This window comes from Diceros bicornis, chromosome 16, assembly GCF_020826845.1.
Source record: "Diceros bicornis minor isolate mBicDic1 chromosome 16, mDicBic1.mat.cur, whole genome shotgun sequence".
Taxonomy (NCBI): Eukaryota; Metazoa; Chordata; class Mammalia; order Perissodactyla; family Rhinocerotidae; genus Diceros; species Diceros bicornis.
In genome coordinates this window covers 17,554,754-17,579,560 of record NC_080755.1, presented here as the reverse complement: position 1 = coordinate 17,579,560, position 24,807 = coordinate 17,554,754, and the positions used below count along the sequence as shown (strand labels likewise).

Sequence of the window (24,807 nt, the reverse complement as noted above, 5' to 3'; positions counted from 1 at the left end):
AGCAGGTTTAAGGCTAATATTAACCACTTCTTATTTTTGGCAGGTTGATATAAACATTATTAAATAGGTCTATAAAGTCAGGTAAAATATACTCAAAATCATCTTTATATTCATTCTTGTAACCACGGTGCCTGCCACATTGCAGGCACTCAAGAATGATAGGGGAAAAGTACATAAATAGAAAGGTAAAAGAAGAGCAAAATCTTAATATGTAATTATAAGGGACCCTTTCCAACCATGTTTAGGTTTCCATTAAATTAATTACAATCACCGAAAGGTAAAACTCAGGTGAGATGCCCTTATACATCCAATGAATACGATTGGTTCCAAAAGAGCTATAGTTTATATGTTAGAAAAGAGAATAATATACATGAAATCCTCATAAAATAAAACTTGCCTTTCTTATATGATATAAATGGTAAATGTGGCGTTAGGGTTCTGCTTCTTTCTCCAAAGGATATTTTTTAAAAAGCTCCCACAAATGTCATCCCATCTATTTTTAAGCAGAGTGCGGCTGGATAAACAGCTGAATTGTCTAAACCCAATGGGAAAATTCAGCATTTAAATAAGCTATTTTATCTCATTGAAAATAAGTTGTGCACACTGACACAGAACATATGGATCTTTACATAGAGTTACATGTAAATTTTCTTAACTTTGAATATAAAATTCTAGCCCAAGCTGAAAAACTAGGAAAACAAAATATATTCTTTAATAATAGTTCTTTAAAGATTTTAATTTCTGCTTTTCCTACCCAACTTTTATCAATTTACAGTTAAAATCTGTTCTTTAGGTTTTCTTTGCAGGTGATAGAGTAGTATCCATAGATTGAGATAACGTAAAGACAATATCACAAAACAGACCTATGTTGGTTGTAAATTGGTGGTCTTTCCACAGATTTCATTTCTTTAAAGAAAAATGGGTTGGAGCCAGCCAGCCCTGAGGGTCTAGTGGTTAAAGTTCAGCACTCTCACCGCCTCAGCGGCCCAGGTTCATTTCCCTGTTGCAGAACCACACCACATATCTGTCAGTTGCTATGCTGTGGTGGCAGCTCACATAGAAGAACTAGAAGGACTTAGGACTAGAATATACAACCATGCACTGGGGCTTTGGGGAGAGGGGAAAAGCAAAAAAGAAAGATTGGCAATAGATGTTAGCTCAGGGGGAATCTTTCCCACCAAAAAAAAAAAAAAAAAAAAAGTGGCTTGGGGGTTTTGCCACAGAATTCATTTTTTAATAAAAGGGTTATTTTTAATTTAATTAATTTTTTATTGAGGTCACATTGGTTGATAATATTTTATAAATTTCAGGTGTACATCATTATATTTCGACCTCTGTGTAGACTGCATCATGTTACCACCCAAAGTCTAAGAAGTTACATATGTTAATTCTGAAAAAGTACAAACTATACAGAATGGCATAGAGTTAAAAGTAAAAGCCCCCTGCTTCCCAGTCTCCCCATTCCTACTTCCTAAAGATAACCACCACTATTATCATTTTAACATTTTCCTTCTGATATTTTATACATGTATTCAAACACAAAAATATATATGTATACACGCACTTTTTTCCTTCATTTTTAACTGACTGGGTATCATATGTAAATACTGTTCAGCACTTGGCTCTTGTACTTTATAAAATATACTGGTCTTCTTTCCACGTCAGTGCATGTAGATCCACCTCATTCCTCTTAATAGCTGTGAAATGCTTCACTATATGGGAGTGTTCATTCATTTAGCAAATGTTTAATGCTCTTCTATCATGTGCTGGGCACACTTCCAGACACTGAGAATACAGACTTGAACAAAACAAAATCCCTGCCTTCATGAAGATCTCATTCTACTATATTTTAACATTATGTATTAAGGAACTAGCATATTAACAGTACACACTGAGCAACGCTATTCACTATCACATTTTTAGCTTTTACAAACAATGCCATAATGAATCACCTAGTAAATAAATCTTTATACCAACTTATCAGTTGAATAAATTGCAGATATTATTTTTATATATTCAGTCTTTCAGTCAATGCTTTCCTTATTCTATCAACTTCTATAGAAATGGATTGTGAATTTTTCATTGTTAACTAAATTAATGCAATAATAGCATTTTACACTGAGGTACTCTATCTTCTGTAAAGTATATCCCCAAGTACTTTAATAAAGATATTAAAATTTTGTCTGAGTTGAATCCTCCTATACTAGCCTATGATAATACTCCAAAGGGGAATCAGCTCAGATCCCCAGTATCCCTCTACTTCTATTGATCACGTGTGCTAAGAGCTTCTGATTTAAATATTTCGTGATACCCAAATGACTCCCAAACACAATCTTTATGTCTCCTTTTGGTTTCTGTGTAACATGAGAACAAAGGAAAGATGTTTTGTAAATCAAAACAAAACAAATAACTGTATTTCTCCATTCATAGAAAATTCAAGAAAATTATGCCTCCTACAAAATTGAGCGGAAAAATCAATTGTTACTTATGTGATTCTCGTTCAGAAAGCCATCCATAAAAATCCCAGAGAGGGAAAATTGTTTATGAGTTTCTCTTGCCTGCCCCATTTATTTATTAGAACTGAAATCAGGTCAAAATTTACATTCAGGAAAATATCTCTATTTCTCCTATAAAAAATAATATTATAGGGGCTGGCCTGGTGGTGTAGTGGTTAAGTTCACACACTCTACTTCGGCGGCCCGGGGTTCGCTGGTTCTGACCCCAGGCGTGGACCTACACACTGCTCATCAAGCCGTGCTGTGGCAGCGTCCCACATACAAAAGAGAGGAAGATTGGCAACAGATGTTAGCTCGGGGCTAATCTTACTCACCAAAATAATAATAATAATAATAATAATACTATAAAATCATTGTCATATAAAGAGTCAATCAGAATATGAGCCATAAATTCTGGGGAAAAGTACAATAGAGGTCTGTTAGGTGATTAATAAGGACATTGTATTATTTTTATGGATTGTGTGATGTTTGCAGTATTGTCACTTTTTTAAAATTTGGAATCTGTTTTTATTCTTTTTTTAATTCTAAATAAATACTCAATTCACTCTTTTAAAAGAAAAGCTTACATCTAGGAGCATCTTGGATAAAAGAAGAAAAGAAATCCGAGTTGCCAGATGGGTGGGTGTACAAGAGAGAAAGTAGTCTCACCCCCTCTGCCTTGGTGGTGGTGGTGGGAGCACTAAGATGCCCCCCTTTCCCACCTCTTCCTACCCCTCAATGGCCGACTCACTCCCAGAACATATTCTGTATGTTTCAGACTTATTCCAGTGAGATCAGGGACATTTGACTGGTTTGGGTAGAAACAAGGAAGCCACGTAAATTTTTTTTTTTATGATTTAAGAACTATGTCCTCCTAAAAAAAAACGTTCCCTGTGGACATTCTGACACAAAACAGTTTGTTTTGTTTTGTTTTGTTTTGTTTTTTTCTGGATGTTGTCCAAATCTGTCTCAGGGAAAAAGAAAATAATTTCTTTTTGTCAAATAGGATGTCATAAGTAGAGCTTTCCTATTAATTCAGAATTTTTTACTCTGCACAAACAATTGCAAACTTGAGTAGGAGGTTAAGTGCCCACTCATCCAGCTGTAGTGAGGTGTATGTGAATTGCAGAAAGCCAGCATTGTTACTAGGAAGTATGAATATTCAAAGAACACAAATCAGGTCAGTTTGACTCATTACCAAAAAGGTAAAGAAAGAAAAAAAAAAGACTGAAAAAATCCTTTCTCAAATGAAATACATCTGCGTTGTTACTGTCCGTAGGTAGTTCACAGCTTCTGTAATAGGAAAAACATCGTCACTGAATATGAAGTGTGTGTATGTGTTCATGTGTGTGCGAGAGAGAGAATATGAAAGCCTGAATTCCAGTCAATATTTGGCCATAGAAGGAATACAGGAGTGTGCGTGCCATTAGCAAAGATTCTTCTACATCTAAAGATAATCATTTATTATCCTGAATAAGACATTCTTACCTCATTAGAGCTTTTACCATAAAAGGTTTGTATGGGCTAGATTTGTGATATGAAATGCAAGACATGTGACACCTATTTTTACAGGCCAGCACCACTTTCACTTCTCTTTTGCTGTATTTTGTTTGTACAGACTCCTTGAGTGGAACAAATAATGGTGTAGGCTTGACACAATGTGTAAGTTCCCGAAGATTAGGTTTTGTTACGGTTCCTCCTTTCTACACATAAAAGCCACCTTCTATTTTTGTCCTCTATGTATCCATACTGCAAGATCAAAGCAATTTTACAAATTGTTGAAAAGTATTCATATAGATTAATTATTTTTTCATTTTGTTGAGTTTGGTGGATAGATAAATAGTTACAATATGATAAAGCTGAAGGCACACAGGTTCAAGAGAGAAGAGATCTGGATTCTAGCCCAGTTCTATCAAAGCATGATGTGCATAGATGTTCACGTGAAGAAGAGGAATTGAATTTGATAAACTGAGTAATATACTCAGGTTTCTTTATTGGCAGATATCCTGGAATCTTTGAGATGCTAATATGGATGGCAACTCTCTATGAGAGCAATGCTATATAGAGCCAAACCTCTTCCGTCTTGGAACCCTCTTCCACAGAGCGTTTCTGAGGATGAGTGTACTTTGGAATACAGTGGGTGAGATGACAATTTTAGGATTCTGCTCAACTGGTCCTGCCACAGTCTGGTGATGGGCTCTCTGGGCCTGGTGGAGTTCATTGACCCTGCTTTGGGATGTGGTTGCAGTTCCCTGAAGACCTCCACAGAAACATCCAACTGCAGGTCCCTAGAGGCTACCAAAGACTCTCCTCTGGATGTGTCCACCCCGCCACCCCCCCGCCAACCCAACACCATGGTACTATACCCCCCAACCAGCTCCTTCATGCACAGGGGCCCCTCCTGACCTGTTCTGCTGAGATCTCTACTTGCCTACATCTAATGCCAGGTTTCCTCCCTGCCATTGGTGGAGGAAAATCCAGCACTAAAGTTTCCCACACTTCCCAACTGATTAATAAATCAGGTTATAACTCAGGTGATGTAATAAAAGATTTCATGAGCTATTTTATTTTATACTTTCCTTAGAACTGGGAATATAAGCATGAATAAGATGTAGTCTCTGCCAGACAAATGACATCATCCCTCCTCTCAAGTTGCTTACAGATTAGTGGGTGAGACAGATTTGTAAGCAAATGGTTTTAAAATAATGTGATGTATTATATTAGTATTATGTTCAGGTGATTAGAGTAAATTTTTTTTTCTAGGTTAGCTCTATATTTGTTTTATTTAAGCAGGTCATTATGGAATTCTTGGTATTTTAGAATATAGAAGGGTTTAAATAAAAGATCAGTCTCTGAAATTCCTATTTATTTCATATGGTATGATGTTTCAGGTGACTGTAGATTTTCCTGTTCATTTGTCAAAAAGAAACGAAAATTTCATGAATGACTCCCTTGCTCTTAAAAACTTGTCAGTTAGATTGACGTGCCAGGCACTCTGCTAGGCACTGGGTGCAAAGCCAGCATAGAGAGGCTCACTCTGCTTGGATGGCCTTTGGGGACCTCCTGAACAGCTGGTTAGGGAGTTGGTATTTCCACTTATGTCTTTGATCCAAACTAACTCCTTAGAAGAATGAAGGGAGCACATGCAGCTCACAACTGAAGAGAACCTGTATATCAATAAGCGGTGTGGTGGCCCTGTCTGCCTCTGAAGTCTTGCACCCACTACCCTAGAAGTTGCCACTCGAGTTCCCATCTGTGATAGTTAGTTCTCTGTAGCCATCTGACTAGGCTAGAGTACCCAGTTATTTAACCTAACACTAATCTAGGTGTCACTGTGAAGGAATTTTGTAGATATGGTTACTATCCCCAATCAGTTGACTCTAAGGAAAGGAGATTACCCTCAATAATATGGGTGGGCCTCATCCAATCAGTTGAAAGTCCTAAGAGCAAAAGTGAGATTTCCCTGAGCAGCAGAAATTCTGCCTTCAGACTGCAACATCAGCTCCTGGCTGAGTTGCCAGCCTACCAGCCTGCCCTACGGGTTTCACACTTGCCAACCCCCGTAATCATGTGAGTCAGTTTCTTAAAATAAATCTCTGTTTTCTGTTCTGCTCTGAGAACCTTGACTGACCCATCATCCCTTACACACAGGCCTCTGGAGATTCCCCCAAGTGCATGGATCTTCCCCACCCCAAGCCCCCTGCCACCTCCAGGCTCAAAGAGCTTTGGAATTATTGCATATTCCCTCATGGCTCAGCTCTGTTATGAGTTAAATAGGCTGTAGGGGTTGGCCCCATGTGGGAACTTAATCATCACTCACAACATGATTCCTACATGAAAATACCATCTGAATTCCAATAAACAAGCTTTTATTTAGTACACATTACATATATATACATATATATAATTTTATATCATCTTTATCCTTATAGTAAGTCCCTAAAGTATGTTACTGTCCTCATTTTATGCTTGAGAACGCTAAGGTTAAAAGATATTAAGGTAACTGGGCCAAAATCACGTGTCTGTAAGTAGTAGAGTCAGATTTGAACCTGGGTTATCCTGATTCCAAAATCTGTACTACAGTGATGAATCACTTAACAACATAGCTATGTTCTGAGAAATGTGTTGTTAGGCAATTTCATCCTTGTGCGAACATCATAGAGTGTACTTACGCAAACCTAGATGGTACAGCCTATTACACACCTAGGCTATATGGTACTAATCTTATGGGACCATTGTCTTATATGCGGTCCATCTTGGCCAAAATGTGGTTATACGATGTGTGGCTGTATATTCATTGCACTATGCTCCTTCCCTATAAGTGAAAAACTACCTGAAGATGAATTACATGGTGGAAAAATATTCCGTTTTCTTCTGTGTGCCACATTCTCTTTGGGGAAGTATTTAAACATTACCTAACATTTTATTGAGGGCTTACTACGTACCAGGCTCTTGTTTTAAAGATTCCTTCAATGAAATGTCTAGGTTGAATTACACATCGTTTCTTAGTTGATAGTTGAACACTTCAAAATTCTAAAACATGTTGTTACAAATGATTTTTGTCCCAGTTCCATCCATTTTGCTTTTGTTTTTTTTGTTGTTGTTGTTTTTTGTTTGTTTGTTTTCTGTGAGGGAGATCAGCCCTGAGCTAACGTCCATGCTAATCCTCCTCTTTTTGCTGAGGAAGACCAGTTCTGAGCTAACATCTATTGCCAATCCTCCTCCTTTTTTTCCCCAAAGCCCCAGTAGATAGTTGTACGTCATAGTTGCACATCCTTCTAGTTGCTGTATGTGGGACGTGGCTTCAGCATGGCCGGAGAGGCAGTGTGTCGGTGCGCGCCCGGGATCCGAACCCAGGCCGCCAGTAGCAGAGCGCATGCACTTAACCACTAAGCCACCGGGCCGGCCCAGTTCCATCCATTTTGGTCATGAATATTTAATGGAATTTTTTTCCTCCTGTTCCTAAATGAGAGATGTTTCATATTGACATCAAATACCATATAAATTAGAATAAAAGGACAGGATTTTTCTAAAGTCAATGAAAGCCTTTTATTTCCTTATTTGTTTGTTTATTTACTTTAGTTTTTAAAAATGTTTTGCACCCCATAGCGCCTGCCCCTGGAGGTTGATACATAAGAACGTGCAAACACATTCAACATCAGGCTGCCTGCTCTTGCTTTGCACATGTGATACTGACCCAATTGGTGGACTCACTCCATTTGGTTGGGCAGCTCCAACCCTGGCCAGTGAGTTCTCTGACTCTCGGCTACATAGGAGGCCAATTCAAAAACACACTCCTGTCTGTCCTCATTCTGAAGATAGAGAGCTTTTAGGAAATATTCTTCTAGACAAGTACAATCCGTAAAAGTAACGGTAACTAAGGACCAGAGAGCTCAATTTGAGAAGTATTCAAAGCTACTCATTCAATAAGCGCATACTAAGCATTTACTTTACAGAAGGTACTTTGGGAGAAACGAAGATGAATAATGTCTCTCTGATTAATAGTGAATGGATGCTTTATACTGGATGCTCTAAAAGCAGTGTTTTTCAAACCAATGGTCACAACCAATTAGTGGTTAATGAAATCAATTCAGTGGGTCACGAGCAACATTATTTTTAATCAAATAGAATACAATAGAGGAGAATAAAAAAGAAGGCAGAATGCATGGCATGCAGAGAGGTTAAGTATTTCTTTCTTCCAGTTGTATATATGCATATACTGGTTTCCAAAATAAGACGTATTTCTTACTGTGAAACGTAGTCAAAAACTGTTTAAAAGCTACTGCTCTAGAGAGAGAGAAAAAGAAAACAATAGCCTTGCTCTCAAGAAGCTTGCATCTTGCTGGGAAGATAAAGCTAATTAATGAAAAGCAGAACTCTTTGTATAAAGCAGCTAATGACCAAGGAGTAAAATGAATGTTGCTGATTTAGTGTCCCAGTGGGATTAGGACCAGAAAAAAATCACTGTGACAGTTCATTACTCCTTTCTCCTTGAAAAACTTTCCTCACTCAGCTTCCAGAACGATACACCTCATTGATCCTTCTCAGACGGCCTTGCTTGTTCCTTCTTAGCTCCCCAAGGCCTGAAGTTGGATCAGTGCCAAACTGGCACAGCTGTTGAGCCACTTCTGTCTTCTACCAACACTCATTTCTTAGGTCACCTCATTCATTCTCAGAACTTTAAATGCCATGCGAATACTCACATTTCTTTTCCCAGCCCAGATTTCCTGAACTCTCAAACTTACATATCCAGGTCCCTCTTCAATCCCTACTTAGACATCTCATGGGCATCTCAAGCTTAATATGTCCCAAAACTGAACTCCTAATCTTTGTCCCCCAATCTGTGCCTCCCTTAGGCCTCCTCATCTCAACTAATAGCAATTCAATCCTTCCAGTTGATCAGGCCAAAAACCTTGGCGTCGTCCTTGACTCCCCTCTCTTTCTCTCAATCCCCACATCCAAATCATGGTTAGGAAACCTAGTGGCCCTATATTCTCCTGACCCCCAACACTACCACCATTCCTCACCTTCAACTCTAGTCTGGATTATTGCATGAGCCTCCTGACTTGTCCCTCTGATTCCACCCATATCCCCTCTAGTCATTCTCAACTCAGCAACCTAAGTGATCCTTTTAAACCAGAACGTGGCACATCTATCATCAAAATCTTCAGTCTGTTCCCATCTCACCCTGAGTAAAAGCCACAGTCCTTATAATGGCCTGCAAAGTCCATGTGATCTGGACCCCACACCTGCCCATCATCAGGCTGTCTTCATCTTCCATCTCCCCTCACTCCACTCCACCCACTCGACCTCTGCTGGTCAGCATTGCAGCTGTGTTACCCCTCAGGACCTTCTCACTTACTCTTCTTTTGGACTTGTGCACTCTCCCTATGGATCTCAGGGCTAACTCCCTCCCCCATTCGATCTTTACTCAGAGGTCACCTTCTCAATGAGGCCTTCAAAGGCCATGCTCTTTAATATTGCGTAGCCCACCACCCTCCCTCATCCACATCCTCTCTGTTCCCCCTCCTCTGCTTTCTCTTCCTCCGTGGCACATATCACCATCTCACATACATTTTACTTATTTTATTAATGTCTGTCTTCCTCCTTCCCCATGAAGGCAGATTTTTTTTTCTGTTTATACGTTGCTATATCCCCAGTACCTAAGGCAGCACCTATTTCACAATAATATGCTCAATTAATATGCATGGAATAAATGAAAAAATGCTTTCAAAGTATTTTGAAAAAGTCACAAAAGAAATGGTGCTTTTAACTCCAGCTTAACCACTAAGTGAAGGAAGAGAATCCCATAATAGAGTTTGGTCTAAGGAACCTTACCTCGAACCCTACAATGAATACTCCAGTTGGGACATTTCCTTTCAATGGAGCTTGAGCCAGTCTGGAAATACTGGTTTAGCTAGCTGTTGAGTGTATCACACTCATCTGTGCACATGCTTGTGTAACAACTCCTGCTACTTCTAGATATCATGCTGCCTAGAGGAAATGGGCTGAAATATAGGCTTAAAGTACTGATCCTCAAGAGGTAGCTTCCCCATACGATGATTATTAAAGTGGAATTTTATATTACACGTGTGCATAGATGCCCAAAATATTTAGTTCTTTCTAGAGATCAAGAACTAGATTCACATAACTTGAAAGATAATAGTTTTATTGAATTAGAATGAATGGGATTCGTGAAGGAAAGATTCTATTTTGACCCATTTGAATGCAGTGTACTTTTAGGTGTTGTGAATGTAACTTGGAATAAAAAGTCCAAACAGCACCAAGATGCAGTAGTAATCTGATGACAGTGATGAAAAGCAGGAAATTTTGAGTTGTATCCCTTTGTAAATCTATTGTTTTTTTCTTTATAGACACCAAAAAGCTAAGTTAATGATTCACAAGTATAATAATTAACAGCCTTGCTTCCCAAAATTAATGGTAAAGAAACTAAAGGAAAATATTTGCTGAAGTTTATTTCAAAAGTATTAATACCAGAGATGATTGGCTTGATATTTTATAGACTCTAAACTAGCTATACCATTTGTTCATAATAAGATTATCAGACTTTTTCCTAAGGAAAAAATCCATACTCATAAGCATTTGGAAAATAGCTGTACTATTTGTTTGTTATATAATTATCAGATTTTAAATTCTAAGGAAAAAGGTCCATATTCATAAGCATTTGACAAGTAGTGGGGGCCTCATACATGCTGAGAGATTTATAAGATTTTAGCCAACACTGAAGTTTAGTTTTGGTGAATGATATTTCTGTATCTGGGCTTCTATTGACTCAGGAGGAAGATCACTAACCTTACCTACATCTCTGCTTCTGAATACCAGACAGAATTCTAGTTTGCCTCATGGAACTCGGTTTTTGAAATTATAGCTACAAATCACAGGGGATGTGGTAGCCAGACACCACCACACAAGTGACTGCAACAATAATGGAAAAATATGATAGCTCAGCTAGCCATTGCAAGCCAGCAGATATGCCTCCAAAGACATGTTAGAAATGAAGAGTTGCATTAAAAACTAAGAAAGTGTTCTAAACAGTCAGTGTAAAGACCTAAACCTCTGTTGTTTTTATCTTGCAACCTTGTAAGATTCTTTTGTTCTTATAGTCACTAAAACTTGTAGTCAACTGTAACTGCTCAGTGATGTGTGTCCTGTGGACATTACTTTGAGGTCTTTTGGTTCTTCCAAGCATCTAACCCTCACTACTTGTTACAATTTTCAAAATGTTATAGCAGGGCCGGCCCCGTGGCTTAGCGGTTAAGTGCACGCGCTCCGCTGTTGGCGGCCCGGGTTCGGATCCCGGGCGTGCACCGACGCACCGCTTCTCCGGCCATGCTGAGGCCGCGTCCCACATACAGCAACTAGAAGGATGTGCAGCTATGACATACAACTATCTGCTGGGGCTTTGGGGGAAAAAATAAATAAATAAAATCTTTAAAAAAAAAAATGTTATAGCATTGTATCTCCCAGCATTAACACTCGAGTTTTATGTTTAATGGAAAATTACTAAGTTTTGAGACTTATAGACAGCAGCATGAAATGATGCATAGAAATTTGAGTAAGAGAAACCTGCCTTTCAATTCTGACTCAGATGTACTAGCTGTAAAGTTTACTGTAAGTTATTTAATAGCACTAAGTCTCAATTTTCTCATCTTTGAATTGAGATTAATAACAGCATCGGGTTGGTGTATTCTGCGAAATAATGTTTGTGTGTTAGGAATTATAAAATGGCTACCAGCAGGCCCTAAGGCTGATTGCTTCCCTATTGATGTAGTGAGAGAGAAAATATCTTTGTCTCAGCATCCCAAGGTTCAGAGATGCTTGCTAATTGAACAGACTTAGATCAAACACTCAGCCCTGAGCCAAGCAATGGAGCTGAGAAATGTGATGTGCTGATTGGCTGAGCCCAACTCCTGTAACACATGGACCTCAAGTGGAGGGAGGAAGGTTTCCCCAAAGCAAAATCACAGGGATATGACTACAAGAACCTGAAGTAGAATGAGGGTAGCAAAACCCACAGATGTCCACTACAGTCAAAATACAGAGTCAACAACCAATAAAATTCACTTTCCTCCCCTGTCCCCACATTGTACTGGAATGTAATATCTTAGTTACTAGTTCCTGATATGGTGTCACAAGGGCATCTTCCTAATTGATAGTGCCCCTTTTGATGTCAGCCATCACCTCAGTGACATTCTCTACTAGCCCCCATAGGCCCATGGATCCCTCCCCTACTTGGAAGGTCACAGATCTTGCCCTTCTGCATTTCTCCTGCAGTGCCATTTCTCAATGGTATCATTGTACTTCACACACACACATTCAACTCCTAAGGAGCAGTTTTACCACCGGGGAGAGGATTTATGAGAACAAACTACAAACCCAGTAGGTAATTCAGAGGTACTGAAATTTAATACTCAACTCAGTTTGACTTGCTTTAAAGCTATTTTTACTCTTTTCCTTCATCCATCCCCAGATTTGCCTGATTCACTTAAAACTTGTAAACCCCTTTGAGACCAGAGACCGTGGTTTGTAAAATGCTTTTGGTGTATGTATTTACCCAGCAGCTGCTATAGTGCTGGGTACCCTGTAGAAAACTATAAACGTTCATGGGTGAGAATAATTCCATAGTGTCACAGTGAGCAAATGCCCATTGCCTAGTACTCTTGACAAACTTCTATTCAAGCATGTTTAAAAATGTTATTTGGAGGGAGATGTGGCAAAGGGTATATGGCCTATTTAAAAAGAAGTAGGTATTTACTCTTGTCCTTAAAAGGTAATTTTAAAGCAATCTGAAGCAAATTAAGTTTTACATCAGTGTCGGGCTTCAAGGGGAGTTAGAAGGGGCGGTTGCCAGGGAAATCTGATTGGAAAACACCAATCAGGCCTTGGGATCTACACATCGCGTAATTGTAATTTTCCTATTCTTGCTCTTTTTTTCTGCTTTTGCTATGAGAAGAGCAAGCTAAAAAGGCTACAGGGACATTTATGCCAAGTCGCATTTGTCAAGTTGAAAGCTGTGTGGAGCAGAAAAGCAGTTCTCCCAGCTGCAAAGAAGATGCAAAGGAGCCGAGTGAGTAGGGAATCTGAGAGCTCACTAAAAGTGCTTAGAAGGCCAATACATTACAGCCATTTCTGTAAAAAGTGGTAGGCGGGAACTTGAAATCCAGGGTGAAGCCTCCTTACAAATACTGAAAAGCCTCTGGGGTGCTTGGAGGCCCCCAAAGCCACCCTTGAAAGGTGTGTCTGTCCTGAAAGTTTTCTGATTCCCCCTGAACTGTACATTTGTGTTTAAGCAGGGTCTGATAACAACAGTAGATAGGGCGCCGTGAAACTGTGAGACAGCAAACGCTGTTTTACTTCATAATTAAGTATTTATTATTTTAAACCCTCTTTATCTATGCTAGCAAATTAGTGACAAGATATTTGTGCTTATTTCAATAGTTACATTTTACTAAAAAAAATACAGTTGAGTGGGAGCGTGCATTGCTTTTCTTTTTTTTAAGTTTATTTGTTCATGCACTCAATCAACATACATTCATCAGAGGTAGAGTGATATTATTAAAAGCTTTGGTGTCAAATGCAGACTCCTACTTGTTGTTATGACCTTTGGCAAGTCATTTCAGCTTTTTGAGTCTCAGTTTGGCAGCAATAAAATGGAAATTGGAATGCCTATTTCATAGGACTGCCAGAAGAATTAAAATAGAGTAACATAGATATCACTTCCAGTCCTTTGAGATTATTCCATAAATGTCAGATTATTCCGTCAGTATCAGATCCCTAGCTCTCCTTTCATAGATACAGTTTTTCCTCCTCATATTTACCCTTCCTCAGCAGGAAAGGCCACGTAGATTGACCTCCCTCAGCCATAGCCAAGTGCCCTCATTTACCTGGTTGCTTTAATTGACATACTCAGTTGTTGAAGAAATCAACAACTGCTGAGGGATAGTCTTGCAAATATAAACCTATTATTGATACCCACCATTTTAATCACTGCTCTTCCTTGCTGTATCATCTTTACTTCTACCTTATCAATCAAATGCCTAAGTTATTTCTCCCAGCCTTTTGGTTCCTGATGAAATAGAACTTTGCTTTACATCCCACCTCAGCCTTAGGTTCATCAGTTTTCCTCCCAAATCTCTGCAATCTGGAACTGCTCATAGAATTGCACTGGCCTCCCCTGGTATAATTCAGGACATATGCTCCATTTCAGCTGTCCCGGCTTTCTAAGTGTCTTCATTCCTTTTGTGGCTCTCAGATTTCCCAAAATCTCACGCATTTTCATTACTCCAAACCTCACCATCCAACTTTCCATCCTGAGATAATGGCTCTCAAGGAGTCACTCACACGTGGCTTCATCTCTCAGCCATCATCTCTCAGACCATCACTGGTGCAGAATGTCTGACTCTATCTACATTGAGTTACACTTTATGACTGTGGCCCGAAGTGGGGACTCAAAACCACATGTGCTTTGAAAGCGCCTTTTAAAAGTAAGCCTTCCCGTGTCTGAAATAGTATTTCTTATAACTTTTATTTCAAGGCATGTAATCTTTGTTTTATTAAGTTTTTTTCCTCCAGACAGACCTTAAAACTCTTAAGAAGTTGTTATCTTCTCTGAAATATGTGTTCTTTAGATGATCATAAAGTAACAGTTGTTATGCACATGATAGCCAAGATCTGAATATGAGGGAAAAAATCCTTGGACTGTGAACAGCAGACCCCAGCATGGGGACAGTGTCACCCAGGACTGCTACTAACCTCTTTGGAACTCAGTTTCTTTATTTGACAAGCTGAGATTATAATACGCTTTTTATTCTTCAAGGCAGTTGTAAGGATCATGACACATTATGTGAATTTATGTTTTTTGCAAAAGCATGACATAGATGAATGCTAATTATTATTATTAATTTGGTCACTAAGAAGTGTAAACATTAAGTTCTATAATTACTATCCCAGAATATATCCATTTCTTGTCCTTATTTTTGCACGTATTCTTTAAAAGGGTGTTTGATTCTAAGATCCATATTTTTCACATTTTAATATCTTTGATATTGGAATGTATCATACAATCTATGGAGCGTCAGAGTTTCATTGGTGATGTTTCTTTCCTTCTTAGTGGTACAAAAAATATTGAGGGGTTTGCATTGGTATCTTAGATTCAGGTATTTGGATCTTAGAGGAAAGCTGAAGGAAAGAAAAGTAAGAGCACCTTATCTATTCAAAATGGAAACTGTATTAACCAAGTGGCGACAGGGCCCACAAAAACCAGCAAAGTGTTTGAGATATTCAGAACAGAAGGTGTTACCTTGAATCATATCACCTTTAAAGGTTCCCCATAGGAAAGATTTTTAAAAGCCCCCTACCTGATTATAACTTTAGCTCACAGATCTCCCAGAACTAGTAGGATCCTCTTTCAACTGAGTTTGGGGAAGCCTAAAGGGAAAAAAGAAATTGGCAGCACCAGAAGATAGTCTGCTTTCAAAGATCCAGAAGAGAGAGAAATACATTTTTGTGCCTGTGGGCCAATTTAGGAGAGCCAATTTCTTACCATAAATGATATATCTATAGTAAAGGAGGAAGAACTATTCCTTTACCCTCTAGGTTCTTCTGGCAGGTCTAAGAATTAAATCGACATGAGACAGAATAACAGGAGAAAATCAAACAAAGTTTAATGACATGTATACATGGAAGAACCCCAGGAAAACACAGCAAATCACCAAAATGGCGGAAGCCACTACCTTAAATACCATCTTCAGCTGAGGACAAAGGAGGATGTTGGGGGTAGTGGTTTGGGACTTTGAAGGAGAGGAAGGCAATTCACATGGAGAAGGAAAAGCAAATGTTTGGTAAATAAATGTTTGTTGGACCATCTATAGACAATGTGACCTGAGAGAGAGAATTTTGATAAAAATGGGCTTAACGAGGTTCCTCCCAATCTACCACACCCAGAGTTAGTTATCTACGGTGATAGCTCCTTCCTGGGACAGGCCTTCTATCTTAAATTCTTTTAGGCAGTTAGGGGAAAGGTCAGAGTTTCTTTCTGAGTCTTTTGTCCTTAAAAATAATCAAGCCAAGGAGACACATTTTGGGTTGGCAAATTCTGATCCTGCACAATATATAAATATATATGAAATTTTTATATTTTTACATATGTATTTACATATACATTTCATTTGCATTTATATTCTTATACTAGAATATCTACTTTAGTGAATAGAAGGATGTTAGCTAAATTACCACTGCTTTTTAATCCCCAAGATATTTATGACTGGCCATACTTAAAAAATAGCCACGAACAGACAGATTTTTAACCTTTATTCTCAGATTTTTATGGTGCTTTGAAGTTCACAAACTATATTCACACACATTATCTGTATTCATTATACATCTATCATCATCCCCATTTTACAGATGGAAAAACTGAATCAAGGAGGTGAAGTGACTTATCTAAGCTCATATACAGTGAGTGAACACAAAGCTGGTATTGGAATTCACTCGTTCATTCAGTGTCATATTTACCCAGAATCATATTATGTTGCTGGCATTATACTAGGCCCTAGAAATAGCAAGACAAACACTAAGAAATTTGCCCCCTTTTACCTTTTCCAACCTCCCTCCTCACCTCTGTAACTAAGAGGTGGATAGAGCAGAAGAACCTTCATGCAATTCAGAGCTCCTCTGATCCCCAGCTGCTGGCCTTTACAGGCCTCATACAATCTGGAATGCATAGGTCTAGGGTCAAGTTTTCTAAAAAAAAAATCTTCTCCAAATACCAGCTTCGCTGGGAAGCCAGGCAAGCTTCAGGTGGCCCAAGAAAGCAGGCTGCCCTCTCAGTCCTGCAGAATAGAGACAAGTCCCCCAGGACAGAGCTGTGGAGTACTTCGTAATACGAAACCCTGACTTAAAAATGATGGGAATAGGCAGTATATTAGTAGTTTAAGTTTTTGCTTAATGTATTTCAATTTTTCTGCCCCCCCCCCCATTACCAAAAGAAATTGAAACCAGGCATCAAAGTCTCCTTGGAAGCCAATGTCATCCATCATGAGGGTGTATCTGTGTGCTTTTAACACGCCAAGTGCTGTGAGTAGTGCAGAAGTCCCATAAAACAGACCTCTACTGAGCACTTCCTGTGCGCTTGTGGACATTACCTCATTTAATCCACCCATAACTATGTGGGGTAGGAAGTGGACAAGGAAATTGAGGCACAGAGAAGTTAATTAACTTGCCCAAGAACGTACCTAGTTACTGGTCCAGCAGGAATCCAAAACTGGGCGGTCTGGTTGCAGAGCCCACATCTCTAACCCTCCAGCAATACTGCTTCCCCCAATTTCAGTGAGCTTACTGAAGTAGTTGGAGAGATGACACAAAGTTGCATAAAACAAGTGGTGTATATAAATGCCATTGTATGATTATGCAAATTAAGCAGTCAGAAGGAACATGTGGATCAGGTTGTGGGCCATACAGTCTCCATTACAACTATACAAGATGCCCTTGTAACTGGAAACCAGCTATAGTCATAATACATGAATGGGCATGACTGTGTGCCAATAAAACTTTATTTATAAATACAGAAGGCAAGCTGGACTTTGCCTGTGAGCTGTAGTTTGCTGACCCCTTATGTAGAGGACACATGCTATAGATTTCATAAAGGAGATCAATTTAGACTGGAGCAGTTGGAGGGAGTTTTGAGATTGCTGAGTTCAGCCTTGAAGGAAGATTTGAGATGAGCTTACAAGACCCTACGTGACCTGGCCCTGCCCCCCCAGCCTCTCCTCACATCACTTTCCTCTTGCTCAGTAGTCTCCAGCCACGCTGGCATGTTTGTTCCTAGGCTTTGATTACACCAGGCTTATTCTTACTCTAGAGACTTCACACTGGCTGATCCTTCTGCCTGGAAGCTCTTCCCCCACTCTCCTCAAAGCTGGCTCCATTGGTCACCAGATCTCCTCTCTAATATTACCTCTTCCTAGTGGCTTCTCTGAGAAACAAGTCAAAGCAGCCCCCACAGCCACTTTGTCACGTCATCCCATCTTATTTTCCTAATGGCATTTATGATTCCTGGAATTATCTTGTTCATTTATGGGCATGCTTCTCTCGTATCCATCTCTTCCTGCTATCCTTCTAGAATGTAAGCTCCATAGAATGAGATCAATGTTTGTACTATTCCCAGTGCCCGGACCATGGCTGGAAAGTAAACAAGCAAAAAATACCTGCAGAAGTGAAGGAAGAAGAGAGGGAGCCAAGGAGGGAGGTGGGAAGGGAGACTAGAAAATGTAAACATGCCCCATTAGGGGGTGTTTAATTTGCTCTTGTTCTGTGACTGAATAAACCATAGCCGTCTTTAGAATGGCCCATCATTCAGTGCCCATGACACTATTTCAATTAAGAAAACGTCCTCATCCTGTAATTAGAGGATGATAGCACTTGATTATGGTCATTCCTTCGTCAGAGGTAGGTCTTCTGTACTTCTGAACAATGACATGTGGTTTAAGTCATAAACTGGCTATACCTGAAATAGAAGAGTGTGCGCTAATTCTCATTTTGTCTTATCAAAAATAAAGGTCTCCATTAGAGCTTTAATGCTTAAACGTATGGATTAGAAGGCAAATAATCCTCTTTTTCTCTAACCCATAACTATCATTAAACCTAACTTTTTTTAGATTATTTTTATTATGGTTTCTTTAACATTTTGGGGGTCCAACCACCCCTAAGCTGGTGCAGACAAGCAGGACATCTGGCTAGCCTGTCATCAGCAAGTGCCCAGGCTGCTTGTCTATCTACTCCAGCTTTCCTTCCTTACCAAGACTTCCATTCCCTTAAATGGCCAGGACCACTAATAGCGAAGGCCTTCTCAGACAGCTGCAAGGTTAGTTTTTTCTTTGGATTTCTCTACATCTTTTCTGTCTGTGCAACTGATGCAGAAAGACACAGCAGCCTTTGACTGGATCACAATAGTAGCTGCAGCCACGTGATTCTCCTTTCTTTCCAATCAAAAGGGAGTAACGTTTCATGCTCTGGCTCCTTACAAAGTGGTATGCTTTCTGTGAAAACTATGTACCCAACCACTGTCTCCCCTTTTGCTTTAGAGTTTAAGAAACTCAGAATAAAAAACGTGGCTCAACTATAGCAGCTTTGCTGACCCTTAGTGTTCAGCAACAGTATTTTTCTTCTCCAAGGTCTTGATTTTCTGTTTCTTTACATTTTCCCTAGAACTGATGTCTGTATTATTTTATATGTAATCTTGTTGTAGGCTACCTTTAGGTGTATGAAAAATGTATTAATTTTTAAATTCCATTCCACTGTAAGTCATTTCCATAAACATCTTAGCTACTATCATTTGAAAAATATGTTTAATTGAAACGTATACAGATTAAATACTTCCCAGTTGGTTCCCTTAGCAACAGTTGCAGCCTGTTTCTGGCAGAAGCCCAAGTTTCTACCATAAGCTAACTTCGAAAAAACACCTCACCAGAAATTTGCCATGTTTTGTTTCATAAGCAATATGAGCTAATAAGTTTGTCAGTAGACTCTGACAGATTCCAGAGAGCAGTGCTGATGATCTGTGCATCAGTCCTGAGAAGTGGCAAGTGTTCTGTGCATCCTCTATGACCCTCAGCTGTACCAACTGAATTTATAAAATGTAATTGCTAAGCCAATAATAAGGTTCTGAACACGATCATATCTTTGCAGTGAGTCACCTGCCAATTGAAGGAAAACAAGACTGTTCTCAACATTTATCATTTTCCTAAAAAATCTCCCTTGTTGCTATGGTGATTTTGATGCTTTTTAGCTAAAAGAGTAAAAACTCTACATTGTTACTACCATAATTAATAAATGGCAAATGGATCAGATGTGATGGATTACGAAGGTGTCATGGGACTATAATTGTTCAGTTCTGCAGGTGCCATAGATCATAGTCTAGAAAGAGATACAGCATCCAATAGTGGTCAACAGTAAGGCCCAGGACCTGCCAGGTGGGAACTCTGCCCTTCATAGCTGGCACTTGGGGTGAGTTACAAAACACTGGTTTCCTCATTTGTAAAATGGGGATAATAATAATACTACCCCTTAACTGTGTGGATCAAATGAGTTAACATTTATAAAGCATTTAGAACAGTGCCTGCACATAGGAAGCGCAATTTAAGAATTTGTTAAATAAAATAAACAAGCCGCGTAGTGAAGCTTAATCAAATTTTATTAGTACTTTTCAGAATTAGAACCTACAAACCACTGTTTTCAGGTCCCTGAATAGCAGCATCTCTTCAATCGGATGTTTCTAGATAGAAGCTTTCAAATTATATAGGTAAATTCATAATTTAAAGAGGAAACAATAGTGCTTTTATTAGTGGAACATCTATTCTCACTTCCTAGAACCTATACTGTATAGAAATCTATGTCTAATCTGTGTATGTGTCATTGTGGACAATTTTCTTAACACTTTAGATTTAAAATTCATATATTATTAATTGTAAAACTTAGATTTAGCAAATTCCAATCCTTGGAGTTAAACCAGAAGGCTTTGACTCCCAGTGCTGTTATGTGTTCTTTTACCAGCTATGTGATCTTTGGCAAATTTCTTGAGCTCTCTGTCCTGTCTGAGAAACACAGAAAGAATGCAGAGTTGTTGTGTTGATGAAATAAGATCCTATAAGCAAATTGCTTACATAGTTAAATGCTAATAATGAAACACTGCAGTATTTAATGGATAATCAGTAAACAGCGTGAAAATATTAAACACCTTCTTACCTTCTCATTGCACACCTGGCCAGTTCCAGGGAGCCCTTTCTGGTCTTCCTTCCCCATCACCATTGCTGATAACTCCTGTTTCTAGCGTCTCGTTAGTGCGTATTCCATTTATGGCGCCACATCTGAAACTTTCTAACATGTTGATGTGGAACTGTTCCCAAATTTATTTATGCTTTGTTTTCTCATCTCTGTTATAAGCATGCTGAGGGCAAGAACCAGCCTCCCCCTTTTTTTTAATCTCTTTTAATTAAGCCCTGTGCAGCTTTCTGTGCACTGTAGGCTATTTGTAACTTCTTAACGGATAAAAAGAGTGGTCATTATGCATTTCTTTTACCAAATGGAGGAAGAATGGGACCCTAGGTTGAGTCCATGTTGAAGTGGAAAATCTAAGAGGAACTGAGGAGAAAGTCATAAAGAAGCCCTCTGACACCTAGTGTAGTGCCCTGCTGAACTCAGAGGAAATGAGTGTAGAAAGAAAAAAGTGTACTGAGAACATTATCTTGTGTGGTACCCACAATTAGGGACATAGAGGAGGATCCAGCAAAGCAAGAGGAAAAGACCAATTCAGATACGTACTACTTATACCAGGTAAGTAGAGTAACCAGAAGGCCAAAAGAGGAGAAACTCTTAAGAGGTGGTGAGTGTATGTGTGTGTGTATAGGCCAAGAAAAATTAAAATTAAGAAAATGCCACTAGGTTTCATGAGAAACCTAGATCATTGGAAACCTTGAAAGAGAGCTTTAAGCTGGTCTATGGAGGCTAAATCCCAATTAAGAAAGATTCAGAAAGAATAGGTGATTGGAAAATGAAGGCAGCTGGTATAGATCACTGGTTTAGGAAGGAGATTGGATATGAGATGGTAGAGATGGGAAGCGCAGGAAAGGTGTAGATAAAACAGAAACATTCTTGAATTTTAAATGACAATTGAAAACAAATAATTTAAAAGCTCAAATAAAACTGCTCTCCTTTCCAATGGCATTCTTACGCCTGACTCAGTTATTATTAGCATGAGAAAACTGAGAAGTATAAATGAATCAGAGCCAGTGGTTTTAATTTTTCCTAACATATAAGTTGTTTTAAAGATTGATGTGGATTTGCAAGTATTTAAAATATTTTCAAACAGATTATAGTAAAGCACTATTATTGAAAAGTTAATGTCTAAAGTTTTAGGTAATTATCTGTATTACCTATATTCAGGGTCATACGAAAAAAACAGGAAAGAAAAGAAAAATATAGGATTTTATTAAAAAAATGAATTATGTTTTATATCTGAATAGGTTCCTCAAGATGAATGGACAGGGTACACCCCTCGAGGTAAAGATGATGAAATTCCATGCCGAAGAATGCGGAGTGGCAGCTATATCAAGGCCATGGGAGATGAAGACAGTGGTGACTCAGACACAAGTCCCAAACCTTCTCCTAAAGTTGCTGCACGAAGAGAAAGCTATCTCAAGGCTACTCAGCCATCCCTTACAGAACTTACCACACTCAAGTAAGTATTTCCAAGGCTATAATTCTGGTAGTCCAGCTCCTTGTATTTTGCCTAGGGTCATATTTTGTGACTTCTAGAGTAAGTGGGGCAGGAAACATCCTACAGATGGAGCAGTGTGATGCATGGGATGGTCTATTGAGTTTTATGTTGGGTCTGACTTGTATGTCCCAGTGCCTTTGAAGACATGGGCATCCAGGTGTACTCTGCATATATCATAAGCTGGACCTCAACCCACAATTAGAAGAGTTTGAAACCATCCATAATGGCTTGTGAAAAGAATTAAGATTTCTGGTCAATGAGAATATTTATATATCCCAACACTTGGACATTTGTTCAACCGCTAAATCTGCGGGGCAATTCTTCCTTAAAAGACTCTTGAATTTTTTGGATAATTGAATAACGTAATAGAACAGATTATCTCAGAGAAGCTTACAGAATGTGGCTATGCTTAAAAATTGGGCGCTATGTGAAGGTTCTTGATGTGTTTTTAAATTTAGACACTCAATACATATTATAATTTGTAAGACCTTAAAAATGGTTTTTTTGTTTTGAAAAATATGATTATGAGTAGTCTTTACCTTCATTTGTGCTATCTGTAAACAGAGAACAGCATTACAAAAGAAACTACTGAAATTGATTATTTTAAGCAAGGCCTGGTTTGATTTTTAACATTATTTATGGAGAGTAAATCAGAGCCTTGGAACATATCATCCTGTCGATCATCATTTGGACCTGAAAAATATCTTACAGATAATTCATATTTTTAAGTGCCTTTGATTCTATATTTTGAGGAAATATTTATTACTATTCATGCATTTATATTGCATTACAAAATAAAATATTAAAAGACAAGATAAATAAAATAAAAAAAGAACAAAGCAGTCGGGTTAAGGAAAACAACTAAATTATTAACCTAGAACACTGAAAAGCAGCTGACTATTCTATGATAGGGATTTATTTGAATAATAAAGTACATTATATTTTAAAGAAGTGGACAGGGAGAGTCCCCTCATGAATTTTTTTTCAAAGGGTCATGTGGAATCACTCTGGATCATTTCAATAAAAAATTAATACCAATGAAACTAGTAACCCAACCCAAGAAAATAAGCTCTTCTTTCTTTCTTTTGGCTTCCAGTTGCCATCCTCTTTGCCTTTATTACTGCAAGTGTTCATTTCCTAGTGCTGCCGTAACCAAGTACCATGAAATGGATGGCTTGAAGCAATAGAAATTTATCTCACAATTCTGGAAGTTAGAAGTCTGAAATCAAGGGGTTGGCATGGTCATGCTCCTCTGCAAACTGTGGAGAATAATCCTCCCTTGCCTCTTCCTAGCTTCTGGTGTGGCCTGCAATCCTTGGCTTGCCTTGCTTGCAGCTGCAACACATCCATCTTTGCCTTTCTTGTCGCATGGCCTTCTCCCTGCTCTGTCTTCACATGGTTCTCTTCTTAGGGCACCAGTCATACGACCCTCCCTAGTGACCTCATCTTAACTTGATTAAATCTGCAAGGAACCTATTTCCAAGTGAGGTCATGTTCATAGGTACTGGAAGTTAGGACTTCACCATATCTATGTGGGGACCACAGTCTGACCCGTAACACTGCCACACAGGTAAAAGTTGACCATGGAAATGAAAAATAGAAATAGGTCTTCACTGCACTTCGGCACACCTCACAGAGGCTCAGAAAATGAAATATACCCAGTCTGAAAAGAACTGGATATGTAATAAAGGCAGTGGGCCAAGGTGGTATGAAATGGGGGTCGCCAAGGACCCTTCGGCAAATATCTTATATGGATTTTAAAATATCTCTCCATTAAAGACCATAATAGGTAGTCATGGCCATGGCATTAATTGATATCTTCCAAAAGATGCAAAAGAGGGAATGCTTTATGTAAGAAAATCACTTGAACCTTCAAGATTTCAGTTTCCTCATATGTAAACCAAGTGATGTGATTCAGCAACCTCCAGAGCCCCTTTCTCCTCCTTAGTATTCTGTTAGTTTATCCATCAGGATGTAATTGTCACATCAGCTGGATGACACTTTGGGTCTTGGATGATGAGATAGAGTGATTGCTGCTGCTCACAGTCATACTCAGGTATGAGGAGAACAGAAATGAACAGAGCCATAGGAAGAAGAGGAGAGCGCTCTGAGGAGGCCGAGGACAGGGTAAGTGCAGAAATCCACGTTCACAGTTGTGCCTTGGGGCTGCTGTCGTCATAGCTTCAGGGCTGTGGGGAATCTGCTCTGAATCATTGGAACTCTTTCTTTTCCATTTGCCTTCTATAAAATACTATCTTCCTTTAATACCCTGGACCCTATTTTTACAACCTTCATATATTTCTTTTACTGTTCAGAAGTTTTAAGAGCAGAAAGAGGCAAACGCACATATAGTGGCTAAGCTGCCGGTAGAGGGGGTCAGCTACTTCAGACAGTAAAATCAATCGTTGAGATGAGTTGAGTTGAGTTAGTGACTGCTGTTTTCTTCCTCCAAACCTATAGAAATTCAAAACGGTAATCAATTTACTAGGAGACCTCTACTAAACTGAAAAACTTTTTTCT

The 24,807-nt window shown here is 38.9% G+C and overlaps 1 protein-coding gene across 7 annotated transcripts in view; it reads left to right on the top strand.

The window, feature by feature from the left end:
* DLGAP1 (DLG associated protein 1) overlaps positions 1-24,807 on the top strand; it is an 843,951-nt gene that overhangs the window by 563,190 nt on the left and 255,954 nt on the right. For 5 of the 7 annotated variants that reach the window (XM_058556886.1, XM_058556887.1, XM_058556885.1 and 2 more), the window contains one exon: positions 22,034-22,248. In XM_058556886.1, coding sequence (XP_058412869.1) covers positions 22,034-22,248 — 215 coding nt within the window. Of the gene's footprint in view, positions 1-12,969; positions 13,084-22,033; positions 22,249-24,807 lie in introns of all 7 variants that reach the window. The other 2 variants (XM_058556888.1, XM_058556889.1) reach the window with 1 other exon arrangement.